The 19,635-nt window shown below is 45.9% G+C and overlaps 1 protein-coding gene across 1 annotated transcript in view; it reads right to left on the bottom strand.

Annotated features, from left to right (window-relative positions):
- Positions 1 to 18,607, bottom strand: part of LCTL (lactase like) — a 157,628-nt gene extending 139,021 nt beyond the window's left edge. The window contains exons 1-2 of the mRNA XM_071813681.1: positions 18,481 to 18,607; positions 16,632 to 16,664 (exon numbers count right to left, since the gene is read on the bottom strand). Of these exons, the coding sequence (XP_071669782.1) occupies positions 16,632 to 16,664; positions 18,481 to 18,607 (160 nt within the window). The remainder of the gene's footprint in view (positions 1 to 16,631; positions 16,665 to 18,480) is intronic.
- Between the last annotated feature and the right edge of the window lie 1,028 nt (positions 18,608 to 19,635).

Here is a 19,635-nt window from a genome sequence, read left to right as displayed (position 1 = left end):
GTGACTCAGAGTTGTAAACATTGGCACCAGCTGCTCTTCTCACTGAAACCATAAACCCATTAAGGGAAATTTGTTTTCTAAAAATAATCTGATCAATGAAAGGACTCTCTCAGCCTCCCCAGCCCCTCTTCCCCGCCTCCCTCGTAACGACTTCCTCGTAAATATGTTCACTTAGAGCAGTATGATGCCTCTTACCAGTCTCCCCATTGACCCAGCTTCAGTCCTCCAAGTGAAGATATTTAAGGGATAGTGTAGGACTTCAATAAAAGCTATTTAGCTCTTTGGGGTGTAACAGGGAGAAAGGAAATGAAAGGAAAGGCATGACTGCAGCACAGTTCTTATGGGGAGAGGTGAACATGGCCCTGGTGCATGGGAAGATTTGTCATTTCTGTGTCATATTTATAATATTGATGCCTACAGATGGTCAGCACTGTGCAGCTGGTGAAGCCAGGCTGGAGGTTTGACAGGTGCTTTTAAATGAATCCCGTGGCATTACACGCCCTGGATCAACTCTGCTTTTCTTTTACTGCATCACAAAAGGGAGTCTCAAGTCATCCTTCATGGTTTAAGGAAATCAAAGGAGCGTCTCCATATTGTTTCAGATGTCAGGGCAATCTGGATGACGGCGCGTTGAGCTGGGAGTCAGGCGGCTCTGTTTGCTAATCCAGGCTCTTCACTTTGTACTCGGGTCCTCTGTCTGCTCTCGAGCTGTCAAGTGAGGATCAGGCTAATGCGAGGCCATCTGGCAGGCGAAGGCGGATTGGTTGGCTAATACTGTGGAATGCCAAATATTGCTGCGTGCATGCTAGTAATTTGGGAAAGCCAGCAACAGTCAATCTATAATTTGCTCTTTGCTTAAGTAATACTCCACTCTATTCATGCAGCATTGCAGAAGGCTCTGTTCAGATACTGCTGTGATTGGGTTGTGCAAGACTCTACTAGAAAAGATTAACACTGGATTCTGCACCAAGATGCATGGCAGGAACAGCTACAATGGAAGTTGGATGTGATTCTGAACCTTCCTCAGCGTGGATGCTGGTCTCAGGTGCCTCCACCTTCATGAGAACTGATGGGATGATGGTTTGGAAGGGGAGAGTTTTTCTGGTCTATAAAGTCTGTGACTTTGTATGTCTGGTGTGAGCAGAAGTGGACTAGAGCCCCCAATGTCTGTTACGACTTATGGACCACCCAACTCCACAGCCCTTCCCAGACTTGCAGCTGTACTCTTCCTGAGAAACAGTATTACCAGTTCAATGACTGTCCTTACTGCTGGAGTTCTGGGTCACAAATCTTATCTGTTACCTTTCAAATGCACTGATATAGTTTCAGAGTCACACATTTATGGTCTAATCCGCTGTAGATAGAAGGGAGGGGCAAGGTGCATTGGGCAGCAGCAGGGTTGATTACAGCAGCATGGTTGGTGTTCACCCATGTAAAGGTAACCTGCTCTGCTGACCCAACAGCTGCCTCGAGGGGTGACACTCAGAGATCCCACTGTTCCCTGGGTGTCCCCTGAACATGCCCATGCTGCTACTTGTGCAGCCCCGATCTGTCTCAACAGCATCCTCTGGGTCTCTCACAGAGAAAAGAAAAAATGTGAAGACAAGCTGGTCTAAGCCATCTTTGTTTTCCTCTTTGCTCTTCCTGATGTCATTTCCTCTCTCTGAATCTGCCCCTGACTTCTGCTGAAGGATCAATATCCTTTTAAATAAATGGAAAGTGGTCGCCTGGAGGCAGAATCCCTGCAGTCACCTGTTGGTGGCTGCAAGGCAGTGCCATGCCGTCGTTTCCTCCATCAAGTACCATCCCACAAAGGTCACTTGGTGCTTTCATTCAGAAAGTACTGAATTCCGTGCCATCTGCTGCTGACCATACTATTTGTAAACTGCAGGTATGAACCTGCTTAATCTGACTGTTAAACAGCAATTTTGAAATAACACAGAAAAAACTGCCGGCTGAGGGGAGAGATGCCAGCAATGTATTTGTGACCACAATGGAAATTCCTGGTGCCACGGGCTGATCTTTTCACAGGGAGGCTTGCAAGATGGCTCTCAGACTTCATTTTTGGCTTGGCACAGACACTTAGTGACTGGACAGATCTTCTCACCTTTTATCTGATCACGCTGCCCTGTACTTTGCTACTTGACACACTGGGGGTTTATTATTTTAATAAACTTAGCTGGTTTTGCCTGGGGCCAGCTTTGAAACAAGCCCTGCCCCTGTAATTGGGGTCTGTGGTGGTTTGGGAGTTTTTCGTGCTCTGTTCTTGTTTGACAGATGCCTGCAGCTCACTCACGTTATCCTGAAGACCTCACTTGAACCAAGGTGCAGTTTTTCTCCTCCTGCCTCTGGGCCAGGGAGTTGCCCACACCTGGGGTGTCAATGCATGTTCCTGTGGGTGCCATCAGCGACCCACGGGTGCCATCTCCCAGCCAAGTACTCTGGGGCAGACAGGAGCTGCCACATGGGTGCTGTTGGCGGTGAAGCATGTCCCAGTGTAACTGGGAGAGGTGGGAGGCTGGTGGGCAAGCGAGGGAGGTTGTCCAGGCTGGGATGGGATGGGGGAGGCAGGAGAGCATCAATATTGCCATATGAAGGCTTGTGCTCCCCCTGTATCCTGCCCCACAGATAAAGGACTGATGCTTTGGGGAAGGGGAAGAGCGTCTGCAGCCAAGCAGGAAGGAAGGAAGAGGGAATATGGAAAAAACAGTGGAGTTTCCAAGAGAGAGATGGGAAAGGAAGAGATGTCTTGAGCAGGGGAGAGGAGGAGCTGGAAGATATGAGTGTTTGGAGCAGGGTGGCCTTAGGGCCTCGGGCATGAAGGGGTTGATGGGAGGAGGACAGGACTCCTGAAGTTGGTGGCTGGGTGGAGAGGCCCCAAAGCAGCACCAATGAGGTGCCCTCAAATCCTTGCATATCTTCCTGGAAGTTTCCATTGAAAATCCCGGCCAGGTCCCTCCATTCCATCCTTTTGCATCATGCAGGGGTGACCTTTGCCATCCCCAAACCCATCTCTTGAGTGCACTCTCAAAACCAGGCACCCCAGCCAGGAACGCAGGTGCCGTCCTGACGCATAAAGGGAGCATTTCCATATGAGTTTTACCACCACTGTGGCACTGTCGCTGTCCTGATCCCAAGTCTCGCCAGAGATAATTAGTTTATTTTTAATGAGTGCTGAGATTCTTGCACAATCAAATCAAAGGGACTTTAAGATAAAGTTTAAAAGTTACTAAATTAAGAAACGAGGGCTTGTAGTCAGTGGAGACCTTTGGAAAGCTAACATAAACGCATGCTGGGGGGGAGTTAAAAACAAAAGAGAAATAAAGAATAACTCTATTATTTTTATTTTTTACTCTGCTGCTGCTGCTAGTAATAGTAGAAATCATAGTATGAGCATTTGAACTCATGCCGGGACTGGCTTGGGTGCAGCTCCCAGACTGTGCCCCGGCCTCTCGGTTGGTGCTGCTGTGAGATTTGAGTCGTGCTTTACCACGAACAGCCGCAGCCTTTTCTTCTCTAAACATGTGTGCTTTGAAAGGGAAAAGGTTGTTGCCAGCATGTCTGACTCCCTCGTCCTGACAACATCCGACCATCCATGTTATCAAGCCTTACTGGGACCTATCAAGAGACATAGTTAAACAAGCTCATGTTTATCTGAGGGAAGCTGTATTAATTGTGCAGTGGGATAAAGAACTGGCCGGCACCAGGCAAATCTCTCGCTGGCATGGGAAAGGGACGGCAGGCCCCCGTTTAACAATGGGCTGCCGCGAAAGAAAGTCGCTTAGTGCTGGCGGCTTTTTTTTCTTTGCAGACTTCAGTATTTTTTTTTTAACTGCTCTTACTCCTGTGTTTTCTTTGCCCATTTTTAAAGTAAGAAAACAGTAATGGCTCTGCTGGTTTTGGGCTGAGCGGCTCCCTTAGATGTGGCGTTGTAAGAAATGCTGTCTCTCCAGAGCGTGGCTGTGGAGTCAGGCCAGGGCTCAGGTTCTGCGACCTCCAAATCCTGTCCCCACGCCTGCTGTCACCCCTTTGCCATCTCTGTTGCCTTTGCTGGTGACGGCCATGTCTCACGGTAAACCATCCTGGCGTCACTTTGAGCAGAGAGCTGCTGAGCTCTCAGCCAGACATTTGCAAAGGCGAGACCCTTAGAAAATATGTTTGGGGCTTCATCCGTGCTGAGGGGCTCGAGGACAGTGCTGGGTGTTGGGTTTCCATGAGGAATGTGCAGGATGGGCTGGGGAGCCGTGGGGAAGGCTCAGTGGTCCAAAAGGACCTTCTGAGCGGGAGTCCTTGGAAAAGATGCTGGGTTTTCCCAAGGGATCAAGCCCTGTTACCCCTGTCTCGGGGCAAATATAAAAGGCTTTGCAGTTAAAGCTGATCAAATAACCTAACAGCAAGGAGGGAATAAGAACACTGCATTCAGTGTGGTTTATGGGCTTATGCTGTTCAGCAGGTACCTAGAAAGCTAGGATGGAAATATTCCCAAATCCCCTTGCTTCACAGGTTTAAACTTGAAAATTGGTACTCAAAATATGTGGCTTGCTTAAAAACAAACAAACAAATGAACAAACAAACAAATGAACAAACAAACAAACAAACAAATCTACCCTCAGCCAGTTGGAAAATCACAGCCGCATGCTCGCCACATCACACGCTCCTGGCTATTGATTAATTCTCACGAGTAGCCTTTTGCAAACAGCCAAGAGCCATGGAAATGACCCGCCTCGCCCCGCCGAAGGGAGAATTGCTCCCTGATGGCAGAAACTGGTTCAGTTTGGGCATGATTTGTTTATCAGCTCAGGGGAGCTGGCTTAGCTGGGATGGTGGGGGGAAAGCTCAGCCTTGCTGTGCCACCAAGGCAGGATGGTGACCGACCGCACCGGCAAGCGGGACAGACCCCAGATCATGTCCTCCGGTGAAGAACCAGGCTGGCATCGATTGCCAGCTTTTGTCTGACCATGTTTCACTCAGAGCAAGATGTAAGAAAAGGGGAAACTACCAAATGAATCACATCCCTTTTCTAATCTCATTTTCTCTCGGGGGTGGGTTTGGGCATGCTCCAAAGCCACAGCCTAATTTGAATCAGGAGACATGTGGCTGTGAAGAGTGGAGAAGCAAGAAAGCTGGGAAAAATGGACAGAAATATTTGTCCTTCCATGAATGAATATCTGTCCTGATGGGAAATGGCCACATCTGGTGATAGAAAACAGAGGTTTCTTCTAGACGCTAATCGCTCGCTTTTTATCTGGGATTCACGAGCCATTTTAAATACTGCGTTGTGATGTGACTGGAGGCTTAAGAGGGGGGAATGGTTCCTGGCTTCCCCACGTCTGCTGCCCTTCCTCGGGGATGCTGACAAATGTCTTGGGGAGATAGCGAGCAGCTTGCAGGAAGGAGCCTCTTCGAAGTCTTCTCTCCCTTATCTCCCCACTGGCGTTGTTTTGACAGCGCGAGTTAGAGACAGGAGCCCTTGCTGGGATCAAGTCAAGACTGCAAGAAAGAAAAAACAAAAAACAAACCCAAGAGACGGCATCGGCAGCACACACTATAACTCTGGTTGGGAGCGGGCAGATGGAGACGGTGTGATTGCTGCTGGGCCAGGGAAGCTCAGCCAGTCTAAATAGTACGAGAGGTAACGGGAAGGGTCACTCCTGGTATAGTTCAGCGGGTTTGTCCTGCTAGAGCTCAAATTCGTGTTTCAGCTCTGAACAGGCTCCCAGGTTCATGGTGGTTTTTGTGACAGGGACAACAGCAGCTCCCTGGTTTCTCATGCCATGCCAGCTTGCTGAACGGCTCAGGGACATCCTGGGGCACGTGGCATGGAGGTGACCCCCACATGGCTGTGCAAAGGGCATGTAGCCACGTAAGCATGCCTCCAGATTCTTATTTTGGCTTCCCAGTCACATTTTCTGACCAAAGCCATGCTTGCAAGCAAAGCCAATGCATGCCAAGCCTAAAGAAATCCAGTTTTGATAAAGCTCTGATGGCTCTGCTGCTTCTCTCACCACCGTCTCTCCTAGGTCTTCAACACATGGGTGAAAGGCACCTTGGCAAAAACAACCCATGTCAGGCAGGAATGGGGCTTCATCCAGATTTGCTGTCACCAGCTGGGTCCTACCCTGACACCTATCTGTCATTTCCATTTGTCAGTGCAGTGAAAAAAAATAAAACTGTACCTCTCTTTTTAAAGCTTTTGTCAATATTTTTAGCCCCTCAAGCTATGTAATCACAGCTCCATGACACAGAGAGATAAGCTGAGTATTTAGGAACACAGCCGGGATCCGGGATGTGGCCCAGCTAGTCCTGTACCCTCTCTGACAGTAGCCAGCAGGAAATGAATCAGAAATTTTTGCAAAAATGGCTGGAAAGATGATAAGCTTCTATTCCCAGATGCTCTCCCATGGATTATTTTGCTGCACGTCCCAGTGTGGCTTTCACCCCTTGTCTCTGCATATGGTGGTCCTGGCTCCTATGGAGCTCTGAAAATCAAGAAGTTTTGCCTCTTTATGGAGACTTCTGAAGGCAGCCAGTTCCTCCACCTTGAGGAGGAACCCAGAGGGTTGGTAGCTGTGCAAGTCTCAGCTGTTTGCACCTGGGCAGCTCCCACGGCTCTCATGATGCTCTTGCTCAGTCACCTCCCTCCTGAGAGGTTCAAGTGCAAAACTATCAGGCGAAGTTCTGCAGAGGTGGTTGAAGACCCTTTGTAATGGATAAAGATCTCACTGTTTCCAAAATCCCTGTGATTTTTTTACTTCGGCCCAAAACGTCAGCTGATGGCCCTGAACTTGTTATTCCTGCTAGAATATTTCATATATATTCATATTTAAATGCAAAAAACCCTGTCAGATGCAGTTACAGACAGAGCTCTCCCTCACACCTCCTTTGGCCCAAGTGACTCTGCCTATGAAATTGTCCAGATAATAGAATTTCTACATTCTTCACTAGGATCTACACCCTGGGGGGCCCTCTGGAACCCCACTTCCAGAGCCTCAATCACCCTCTGCCAGGAAAACCCCTTCCCTGTGCTCCCCCCTTTGCTAGGGAGGCCATGGGATTGGGCAAATCTGCTGAGGGCCAAGGGGCTTTGGTGGTTTTCTGAAAGCCTAAACCTTGGGGTTCAACACCTCCAAAGTGACTTTCAGCAATGAATGTTCATCAGAAAACCCAGTGTGCAAACACAAGGTTTGCATTCAAAAAGGAAAAGACTCTGCAGTTTTTTGGCTGGTTTAAAGTAGCATTGGAGCATCCTTGATGTGCCTATAAATCAGGTACTATTATTTAAGGGAACCTTTGCATTAGTGGTTACTATGGCAATGAATCATTCGGTCTCTGTTGGTGCCAGATTGAGCGTTATTGTCTAACATTCATCCAAACAATATTCAGTCATGGCGCAGTTAGTTAAAGATTTAGCAGATGTCGTAAAGTAAATTCTGTTCAGAGCTGTGTGTCCTGGCAAAATGCCATTTTCTAATATCTATACTGCATATGTAAAGACTACTGAATTTCTCTGTGGAAAAAAAAAAAGTTTGTTAATTGTCTGTACCAAGCCTGTCTAATTAATTGCACATGGATCCACCCCAATACGCAGGGAGAAGTGTAAGTGAATCCATTCTGCCACTATTTCCAAAAGTATAATAAGTACATGTAAAAGCTGTAATCACTGGCTGTAATGGCTTCCTAGTTGCAGGCTGTTTCGTAGACTATGAAAATACGCTGTGTGGAAATAAACCATTTGTGCATTGGACTGAATTAAAACCAAATGCCTGAACTTCTAATTAACATTTTTCTTCAAGTCAGGGAAAGGAAAGGCTTAATTACCACCAAAATGCTCTCCTTTTCTTTCTTTTTTCTTTCCTTTTCTTGTTTTTTTTTTCTTTTCTTTTCTTTTTTTTTTTTTTTTTAATGTTGTTGTTCATAATTTAACTGTGTCCAACAGTTTTTGGTCCATCTTGCGTTACTGCCCAAGCAGACACTGAAAGGCAGGTTCGCTTTCCAGAATACCTGCCCATGTGGTCCTCGTTGGCTCTGCTTTCAAAGTTTACTGCAAACACATGGATTGCTGCCTGCACATTCCAGATGCTAAGGAAGTTTTAGGAAAATGAAAAAAAAAGGAAAAGAAAAAAGAGGGGGAAGTGTGCATGGGGTGAAGGGGGGAATAAACAGAGTTAAAGAGAGATACCGTTCCTGGCAGAGACAGAGATGCTAAATTCCATCTTGCATAAACGGCGGCGCTGGAATCGGTTGGTTTTGTTATTTCTCCCTATCTTGTACACTGTATAATAGAGGGCTTTTTTTTTTTTTAACTTTAGCATTTGGACTTCTTAACAGACTGTTCTTTAGTGTGGTTTGGGAAGGACAAAAGAAGACTTTTGTTGATTTGGCATAAATTATACAGTGGGTATTTTTGGCAGAAATGTTGGAGTTTGATGCTTTTTTGTTGGTTTGGCAAAATATACCTTGAAAACACAAAAATATGCTTCTAATTACAGAATGTATGTTGCAGTGATGTGGGACAGTGAAGTAAGGAACCTTTCAGTATTTATATTAACCGTATCTAAAAATTAACCTCTTCCTGTTGAATGTTTACAGCTGGAACCCAGTCAAAGAATCTGAGGCTGGAGCTAGTAATGCCTAATACGTTTCTGCCTCAACAGCAAAGATAAGTAATTCATTATTCAGATGTTGAGCCTTCAGCAGACCAGTCCCGGCAATTAGTGTTTAGACTTGCGAGGAGAACTGGCAGGTACCGTGGGCCCCACATTTAAGCTGGGCAGTAATGTTTTATGAAACCTTACATGAGTAGGAATCTTGCATGGAAATAAAAGGGTAAAAATGCCATGAAAATGGGTTCTTGTTTAGACCGAAACCTCCTTCTGTCGCGTTTGCCTGCAAGAGCACGATGGGCAGAGAGCAAAAGTCTTTTCTCTGCCCAGATAGGGCAGAAAGCAAACAAACAGCTTGCACAGCTCGAGCTGGTTTGGTCGAAGATCTCAGTATCCACAGCCCTTCAGCAATAAATAAGCAGGAAGAAAAAATGTTTTATGAACTCTGCAAACTGTCCCGTGCGTCCCGTCACCGGAGCGGGTGGCAGAGCGCTGACTCTGCCGCCGTCCTCGATAAGGATCGTTCCGCAGAGTCAATGACCCTAATTAACAGCGTATGTAATGTTTTGCCTGAAGAGCTTCCTGTGAGTGGCTCTCCCAACATGCCTGTCTTGTTCAGAGATGCTCTTTCTGGAATTACCATTAATTTGCAGCGCTGCGTAATTGCTCCGAACGGTTGTAAATCTCATTTAACCCTTCTCACCGCGCAGGTTGTGGAATGTGAGTGCCGCGGAGCATTTCCAAGGCATTGGATTTGAGTGCACTCTTTATATAGCAAGAAAGACTTTTCTGTGTTGTTTTTTTTTTTTTTTTTTTTTAACATATATATTTCTCCTGAAGGGCTTTTTATGGAGCCAGGCAGAAAATACCAAGCAGAAGTGCGAGAACAACTAATTTAGTGCGCCCTAGACAACTCTGAAGGAGATTGCAAAGGTTTACTTGACAAAACAGGCACCAAACATGTCAACATTTGGGAATGTTACAGAGAGACTATTATGGTTTCAGGCTCTTCAAACACCAGCAGTAGGAAACTACCTCGCCCTGCAGCGTATAGGCAGCAAAATGCAAAAACAATGAGTGTGAAACCCACTCTGGCTGTATATGTGCAACCTCAACTTCAGCAAATCATATCAGCTCTCACGTCATAAAATATAGAAAGGAATAAATGCTTTCCCCTTTCCGTTTCTTTAGGAATGGTTATACAATTCCTGTGGTAAAATCTGCTTTGCTGTGCTGGTTGCTAAGATAATATGATCGTGTTTTGAACAGAGGGGGAAGCAGTCTTTTTATCACTGTATATAATGGCTTTTCCTGTTTCTTGGTCATTATAGTTATTTTTTTTTTTCTTCCTTTTTTTTCCACCCCTGCCCCCCCCATGTTTCTCTGTCCTTCTGTGAGATGTCAGGGAAAGACTGAAGTTTTCTAAGGTACTTGATGGTTGTAAGAACAGCACTCCAAGGAAAATCAGTAGGATGCATGGAGATGAATTATTGCCACTCTGGGAAATCTGTCCCCTCAAAACACCTGAGAAAGTGATAGCGGTAATTTTTCTGTTCTTAGTGTCCTTTTCTTAAAAAGAAGCACCATCAGGAACCATGATACATGGGCCAAAAATGCCAGTTTTACCCCTGATATTCACTGGTGATGATTCAGTCGGAGAGAGGTTGAGTTCTCCCAAAAATACTGGTTCCCCATTCTCAGGCAGTTTTCTGTATGATAGTGGGCAGGAGGTGGCATCTCTCTGGGCCTCTCTTTCCTTCTGTACAATATGGAGATAAGGAAATTATAGGATGCTGAAAGGACTCGATGAGTTGGTGTTTTGTAGTGCTGTATATGGGCCAGGGACTATTTTTCCTAATAATCAACCAGAATCTTTTAGAAGTCTCAGTTCATTTTCCCCTTATGGTTCTTCCTGTATATTCTTAATTTTTTCTCAAATTAAAATGAGGAACAGGCTTCCGGGGAAGTCTTTGGCCTCATATAATTGCCATCAGCATGGGTGACTGACAGCAACTCTCTGAGCTCCTGGTACCCAGTTGCGGGACCTCAGCTTTCCACTGATTTCTCTACTTGAGATGATTTCTCACAGAGATCTGAAAAGAAGTGATACGTTTCCCATTCTTTGAAGAGAGACCTTTAACTTCCGTGGATAAAATCATGTGTAAAACAATGTTTGGCAAAACTACCAGGGGGCTTGTTTGGGCTTTACAAAGGAACCTTCCACGTTTGAATCCTGATGGGAAGATAATTCTCCAGCACTGTTTAGTTATCGCATGCGGTATGAACAGCCATCCTCTCTTCATCTCCTGAGAATGCAGTGCTCTTTGGGAAAATACTGTTAAGGACAATCAGAATAACTGGAATAAACTCTCTATTCCCCAGGAGATCATGGACTCTGTCCTCATCTCCCCTTGGTGGCTGTCAGTAGGGCTGGAGATGTGGAGGTTGCTCTTCTTATCTCTTCGGGGCAATTTGTTGAGGTCTCTAGATTATTTTAAAGTAACCCAAACTTTCATTATATGAGCAGTCATTGCCATCAGATCTCTTACGGGATTCTGTTGGCCATTGCAAACTAGGACGGGGGAGAAGGAACAAGAAGGGGAGACGAACCCCACGCCTGCTGCGGACTTCACAGCGGTGACAGAGCTGTGACAGGGCTGTGACAGAGCTGTGACAGCCGTGACAGGGCTGTGACAGAGCTGTGACAGAGCTGTGACAGCCGTCTTGGCAAAAGCAGTTTAAGCCTGTGCCTGGCTCAACATTTCTAGCATCTTGGAAGATGCTGCTGGTAGGGCAGCATGGCATGGAGAATAGGAGGGGTTGGGGCATGGCTGTGGTGGGACATGGCTATGGTGGTTTCTTCTTCATGGGGTGTGGTTTTGCAGCATTGGGATGGGAGGGAGCTCTGCTGGGCTTTTTGCTTTCCTGTAGCACCAAGCCTGGGAGGCATCAGTCATTTCATTTGTTTGCATCACATTTTGGACATGATTTTAAAGGGAAAACCTTGCTCTGTGGCCCAGGCGCAGTCAGAGGTACGAGCAATATGTCCTGCCCCTTATCTAGAAGTTTTCACTAATGAGTTTTAAAGTACTTTGCGGAGAGGTCAGAGGTATTATCCTCATTTAACGAGAGGGGAACTATTACTCATTTTGCTCTTGACATTTCTCTCCCTTTGCTCTTTTGTTACTCAAGGCCCTGTAACAGCAACGAGATCCCTTCCACTCAGATTTATCTGTGGGGAAGGATGCTGGAGCAGTGACAAAATGACAGTGCTGGCTGGAGACCTGTGACTGGAGCAGAGCAGCAGTTAAGTCAGCCAGAGGAATGTTTTGTCAGTTTGTTTCTGTTATTTTTTGTTTGTTTGTGTGTTCAGCAGAGCACTCTGTTATCTTCCGTCTGTCCTGACGCCATGCTTTTCCTGTTTAAAATTCCTACTTCTGATTTTCCCTTTGGGTTTTGTTTTGGCTTTTTTTTTTTCTTTTTTACTTCCCCAATTGTTCAAGTTTTATGTTCCCAGCACCAATGGCCAAACGATATCTAATGAAAGCATTTGAGGACGTAAGCATTCGATGCCTCTGCCTCCTTCTAACGTCTATTCCCTGTGCAATTCTTGTTTCATGTCTCTCAATTGCAAGACCGGCTGAACATTCCTCCATCTCATTAGCTGAATTTTTACCTGATAATCCCTCCTTGCAAAGGGAGATTATAACACAAATGCACAGAGGGGAAATCAGTGTCACAAATTAAATCTTGCACTGAACTATAAAACTGGGGGTAGAAATTTGGTGCCTTATGTGACAGACGCTTATCCCACCGCGGGTGCAGTGCGAGCTGCTGGTGCTTCCAGCAGCCTTGCCTCAGGTTGTGTGTCAGACCAGGCACGGATGTCGGGGTTAGACAAACATGCAGAAGTGGTCAGGGAGCTTTTCTGATATAGGCTCACTCTAAATTAGGAAAAACCATTTTTTCTGTTACATCCCTGCATGACTCTTGTTGCTGTTGAGTGCATTGAATAGTCATGAAGGTGCTTTCAAACTTGCAAGTAAAACTCTGGAGACATCGAGAACTGGTCTATGCAGCTGTGAATTTGCATGGTTGGTGCTTCTCAGGGCTAATCTTTGTGCCCGTTGTTGCACAAAAACGTGGAAACTCCTTAAAGGGCCAAACCATCCCAAAATGTCCAACGCTGAAGGCTTTGCAGAACCCTCAGGCCATGAGGACATCATGGAGAAGGCACGTGAGAGACGTGGGCAGGGCTGAGAGCTTCTCAGTTGGTGTCCAGGATAACCCACAAAAGTTGTTTACCAGAATATTGGGTCCTCCCTCCAACAGTGTTCAGAGACTGCAGATTGCAGAGATTGGGCAAAAAAAGAGCTGGTACCTGAGTTTTGAGCTTGCCCTTCAGCACAGAAGATGGAGAAGGACTTTAGAGAAGCTGCTGTGATGATGGCCCAGCACGGCAAGGACATTATTGTGTGTGGGGTCTGCACAGATCATGCAGAGGGAAAGGACAGTATTTTCCTAGTTGATGAATCTTAAATTTTTCATAATCAGCTTATGATACATTTTACACATCATTTTTGGTTTGTATAGAATAAGATTGCAAAGAAGAAATGTTCAGTAAATGTATTTTTTAGTACAGAGAGTGAATTTAGAGGGTTACTCAGAATGTGCAATAATAACTGTGGCTACAAAGTTATAGTACTCAAAGGTTTTGTAGAAATGCCTGGCTGCCAGAGGCAGTAATGATGCACCTTTATGTAGATTTGATGATCCCTGTGACAAATTTTGGGATAGTTTGTTGGGAATAGGATGACAGAATTACAAGATAGTGTGAAAGAATTGAAAAATCAACTGTCTGCAAATGACGCAAAGTAGAAGCAATATTGCTTTGTTGAGGACTGAAGTAACGTAGGTTCTTAAAAAAGACAAGTTACCGTGGTTTGGATCTCTGTGCTATGAATACCAGCAGGAATGTGAAGGGAGCAGTTCTGTGCCTCTCTCTCACACGCACACAAATACACTCAGTATTTTGTAAAGATGTTCTTTTGTCCCTCTCTGCATGGGAAAATGTGCTTTCCACCCAAACATAAATTAATGTGCAAACTGCAGCTTAGAATTCAGAAGTCTGCATTTTTAGTGGCACACTGTGCGGATCATTTTGGCAACAGCTCTGAGCAAACACACCAGAAAAAAAAAAAGCACTTTGGATGAGTGGTGAAGAAGCAAACAACCTGAATTCACTGTAATGAACTTTTTTGGAAGTCCTGAAGAACATTATCGTGGCAGGGACTATTTTAAAATACATTCTGGGAATACAGAGCTTGAAGAAACAAAAACCCTCCCAGCAAAACCCAAACCCAACCCCCTAGACAACAGCAGAAATCCAGAAGCTACTCATGCCTGTTCCCAGATCATGAATTAATGTTGGGGAGTAACAACCAGAAGGAATCATGATCCCCTCACCCAGACAATCCCGGATTTTTCAGGCTCCCTTAAAGGCTCCTGTTCCAGTCTAGTCCCTGATTTGTGGCGTTTAGCTTTTTATAGTTTTGCTTATCCTAGCATTTAAGGTATTTTCAAACTTTCATACGCTTTAATTTGTTACATTTGGAATGAGACGCTGGGTTTAGCACATAAAAAGGGTATTTTCCTTGGAGATGTGATGAACGGTTCAGTGAGGAGGAACTTGTGACCGTGGCGACCTGCCATCCCACAGGTAGAGCAAAGCACAGCGGTGCTCGTGGTGCCGCTGTCCCACAAAAAGGCTCATGTGGACAGGGGGCACCTGGGACCACTGACAGAGCTGAGCCCTTTGCTGCCGAAAAGCCCAGTCTGCCCAGTCGCTGGGAGCCAGCAGACTGGGAAGGGTTTCCAGCTCGGTTCAGGAGAGCTCACGGCTCAGTGGGATCTGAATATTGCACCTGGGGTCAGTTGTGGGCCCCTCATGCCAAGAAAGGCCTTGAGGTGCTGGAGCGAGTTGAGAGAAGGGAATGAGGCTGGGGAAGGGGCTGGAGCACAAGTGTGATGGGAGCGGCTGAGAGACCTGAGGGGTTCAGCTGGAGGACAGAAGCTGAGGGGAGACCTTCTGATCTCTGAACTGCCTGAAAGGAGCTTGGAGCCAGGGGGGTCGGGCTCTGCTCCCCAGGAACAAGCGCCAGAATGAGAGGAAATGGCCTCAAGTTGCGCCAGGGGAGGTTGAGGTTGGATCTTGGGAACAATTTCTTCCCCAAAGGGCTGTGGGGCATTGGAACAGGCTGCCCAGGGCAGTGGTGGAGTCACCATCCCTGGAGGGGTTGAACAGACACGGAGATGAGGTTCTTGGTTTAGTGACAGTTAGGTTAACGGTTGAACTCGATGATCCTGAGGGTCTCCTGCAAGCTAAAAGATCCTATGGTTCTATGATTCTGTGATCTCATCCACTTCTCGCTGAGCTGCACAGAACAGGGAAGAAGCTCAAAGATCTTCTTGCAGGATAAATCTAGTAAAAGGTCAAGTTCAGAGCACATTTCCTTAGGTGAATAGCTGACCAGGGTATGGACTGAACCAGCAATGGTTGGTAACAAGGGAGAGTGTGGCTGAAATGGTGCAAAGAAAGGTGGCGATGGTGCTTGGTGTCCTGCACTCATCACTGGAGCATCTGGCACCCATGGGCACTGGAACGTGGACTCTGCAGAACATTAATAATCTGATTTTTAAGTGTTTGGCTTTCCCCTGTTTCTAAATGATTCTGTGGCAACTCAGGCCCTGGGCTAGGAAATGGTGTTTGAATGTCCCTCTCTGTTTGTATCATCCTTTTACACCTAATATTGTCTCTGATAGAAGGATTCAACCTGCTGTTTTGGAACAACAGAACGATTTCAGAGGGACAAATCCCAAGTGAATTTGGAAGGTGTTGTGAAGGAGCTCCATTTTACCCATTCTGTCATGTCAAATGCTTCAGTGCTGTGCTTCTCCCAAGAGAATTGCCCTAGAAAGTTCAACAACAAGAAGACAAATCGCTGCAAGGAAAGAGGCCAAACTTGGGCAATAAACAAAGTTTGTTGCACAGTTTTGTGCTTCTGTGGGCTCATCCCACACTGATTTGGGCATTTCATTGCATGGGATGCCTGAAGTAGAGGTGTAGTTGCTCTTGGCTCCCTCTGGAGTGGAGGAATGCAGGTGAACACCTCCAGGGATTAATTAAGATCTAGGGTGTAATTAAGGTCTTAGGCAGTGCCCACTGGAGATGCATACAGTTCCGCACTTACTGTGGAGGGAGCCTGAGGTGACCAGGCTCATAAACTCGTTAAATGTCTGTGTAAGGTGGGTCAGATCTTGGCTTGGGACTCACTCACATACCCTTTCTGGGTTGCGCATCATCATAAAAAAGAAAACAAAAGTTTGTGGTTTGTGTATTTCTCCCACTTTACAGGTTACTGTATAATTCTCCTATTCAGGTGGTTCACAGTAAACAAATATCCAAATAAATCCCTACATTAGAGAACAAGACCTGTTAATACTCTCTCAAGGGTTATTCTACAATGACCAGTTTTTTCTCCTACACTGAAGAAAACTGTGTGTTCATGTGTAAAAGCCAACTTTGAAGAGGCACTTCACGTGTGTCTCCTCAGCCCCTGTGGTGATGCCACAGGGAGTTGCCACCAGCAGAGAAGACAGCCCAAGGCTTCCTGGACAGGCTTCTGGATCTGCTGCAAGGTGACAAGGTGACAGCTTCAGCTTGACCTGGAATCAAAGTTGAGCTGCCTGCGGGAGGGGGTGGATGAGAGCTGTGAGGTACCGGCGTGGTCCTGAGCTCCAGGACACCTCTAGTACCTCACACCAAGTCAGAATAAGTGGCTGAATCCTCTGGGGGACAATTTCTGAAAATGATCTAGTGCATGACAGCAAAGAGAAGGCAGACCTTCCTGCAGAAGGCTGAACCTGCAACGCTCAGATGTGTCTTGTCCATTTAGCTGAGCGTGTTTGCTTGGAGACTCAAGACTGCACAAGTCAGCAAGATGTGGTTTGGAAAAACCTCTGCTGTACCACACTGCTCCTTGTCACCGACCGGGCAAGCATCTGGCAAATAAGAAGACAGGTTACGCATGGAAAATGATGCAGTGGGACCCTCGTTGCCTGGAAGGGGACAGTCTCACCAGCATTGTGCCAACTTATCTCTCCTATGAATTTTTGATATAGTGCAAATTTCACATTACACAGCTGTTGCAATACTCTAAAAAGAGGTTGACAGAGTGTCATTATATACAATATTTGTTGGATAAAGCATCCTGCCAAGATCCAGGTTCAGTCAGTGTTTTGCTTCTTGCCTCGTGGCTCTCTAAAATTCCATTATTGGGAGCTCTTTTCAGGAGAGATTCTGCCATATCTGCATCAGGACAGCTTGCACAGAAAGCCATCACACCTTTCCAGTAAAACATTCATTATCATGTTTGGTGAACACAATGCCAGAGATTGCAAAAACAAACAAACAAGAAAGCAAGCCTTTAAAGTGGGACAGGGAGTGGTGGCTCTTGAGAAATGATCTTTCATGAGATTAGGAGGTTGCTGCATAAAAATGAAGCCTTCCCTATAATATCATTAAAATGCAATGCACCTCAGGCCAAAAAAACCAACCTGTGCAGCTATTTTTAGGAAGTGTGTTGGTTTGGGAAAGTCTCAGAGGAATTCCCTTACTCTCTGTCCCATCTAAAAAAATTTAAAAAAAATTGCAGATCCAAATTCCAGTTCTGCACAAGTGTAGCATTGGGGATGAGGTCAAAAGAAGTAATTTCCCATTTCTTGATTTGCATTTTCTAGCTAGAAAACAAGTAAATAAATAGAAATATGTATGAGATTACCTATATTCATGAGAATTCCTTCTGAAGATTTGGTGGAAGATCAGCCCCTGAGGTGCACAAAAACTTTAGGTGAGGATTTGGAGGAGGATCGTGCTGAATGGGCACAGAGCAAGGGGCCAATTGTACCTCTGGGGGGACTTGTTCACTCTTGGTGACAAGGTTTTGGGGACAGGACTGGGAGCAGTTCAGCCCTGTTCGTGTTAGTAAAAGTTTTGCCATAGGTTAGACATAACATAATCTTGAACTTTGGTCTTTAAAAAGAATTTTCACTCGAGGAATAGCTGCCTCCCAAATAGTACCAGGGACCGTATCTTTTATCCAGGCACTTCAGGATTATCCAATTCTGGATCCTTTGGCAAGTGCAAAAACAGGAAACGTTACACACAGCTGAACTTCCACACACTTTGTTCCGTCTATCTGCAAAATGTTAGCTAGTGCTTGTGGTATCATTTTGAATGAAAAGATCTCCTTGACATTTAATTATTATCAGAATTAGTCATTGGTGCTGTCGTCATCACAAGGAGTTTTGCCGCTGCTGTAGGGCCGGACCTTGGAGCCGGGGTCGGCTCAGCACTTTGCACGGGATTGCAGGAAGGCGTTTGAGTTTGGGATGTAGTGTGTGAAAAATATTGTCTGTGGAACACTTTAACTGAGGAAATGTATCAATGCCCAGACTTCTATTAGGTTCCTTTCAGAGAATTTGTTGGCCTTTCAGGAGTGTCCAGGAGCCCATCTTTAGTGAAGGATGCTCAACCTGGGATGAAACCTGTATGATTACTGCGCTATTAGAATGGGAATTTGTTGCCCAACTCTTTGTTGGGAAACATGAAATCAAGAAAAAACTCTCACTCTCCAATGGACACTGGATCACTTGAGCATCTCAGCCCCTGGCTGTGCTCAGCTGCTGGTCGCAGCAGCATCCTGTGCTGATTGGTTTGACGCTGAGCACTGTAGAACCTTTTTTTTTTTGCAGCAATCGCCATTTGGCACAGCAACCCAGGGCCAGCAGCTCCTGCTCAGCTTGCAGAGGACCTCACACAAGGGCATGATGCTCTCCCAGTTCAACCAGTCCTCTGCCATGCTGGTCGGCCCCAGCAGCACCCCCAGCCCTGGGGCTCGGGAGCAGCCGATGCCGCACACAGGGCGAGCTTCCAGCATGGCCATGTGGGAGTCGGGGGCTCCCAGCTCCCCCAGATCTCTTTCCCCTGCTGCGGGCACTGACTTTCCCGACTGAGATACCAGAGATTGGATGGATTACCTACTGGCCATTTCCAGACTGCTGTTTGTTTGGAGAAATCATATTGGAGATAAGATGTTAAAATGCAGATAATTAAGTTTCCTTGATATGAGTCTAATTCTGAATTGAGATTTAAATAGCCTGCTTTGAATTATGCCTTACATGCCTTTCCATGGCTTTGCTCTGGGTCTGTACTGAAGGAGACGAGGGGGAGAGTCCTACGTTGTTGACTTTTGCTCTACAAAAACATTTCCAACTCTTCTTAGGGCCTTTTTCAGAGAAAGAAACCAGTTTAACCACTTCCCCATGAACATTACGTTCTTTACCCAGCCAAAGAGCAGACTGTGCTGCTGAGCTGGCTGTGATTCATTCCTTCGTGTTTCTCTCATTAACACCTCTTCGTCTCGCACCGGGAAAATGTGGAAGTTTCATCTTGAACAGAGGGTAAATTGAACGGCGAGGAGACCCTCCCTGATAACGTGCAAAGCCCTTACACACAAACATAAAAGCCAATAGAAGAGCTTTCCAAACCTGAGGGTCCTGCTGTCAATTATGGCAGCCGTGAAGTGTCATAAACTTTTTAAACAGCGCTGATTGATGCGGGATTCTGTTTACTCTGTTGCTTCATCAATAAACGCTCTGTCACGCCAGCCCCTCCATCGTGTCATCGGGATAACGCTGAGATGCAGAGTTTGTGAGCTGAGGGACATGCTGACAATTCAGGACCTGCTCCTACCCTGGCCAAAATGCTCCGTGTCGTAAGCAGAAGAAACAGTTTGGGGGAAATGAATAAGCAACTGAAAAGTCAGTTCAAAGCAGAAAAGTTTGGGCAATCAACCAGTAGCAATTATCCCCAATCTGCCGGAAACTGAGCTGTCTCAGACTAATTTGAGCTTTCTGAAGATTATTAGTCTTCTGGTTTGAATCATATTTCTGAAGCTGGGTAAGAGGCAGC

This window comes from Patagioenas fasciata, chromosome 12 (genome assembly GCF_037038585.1).
Source record: "Patagioenas fasciata isolate bPatFas1 chromosome 12, bPatFas1.hap1, whole genome shotgun sequence".
Lineage (NCBI taxonomy): Eukaryota > Metazoa > Chordata > Aves > Columbiformes > Columbidae > Patagioenas > Patagioenas fasciata.
This window is presented reverse-complemented; position numbering and strand designations above follow the sequence as displayed.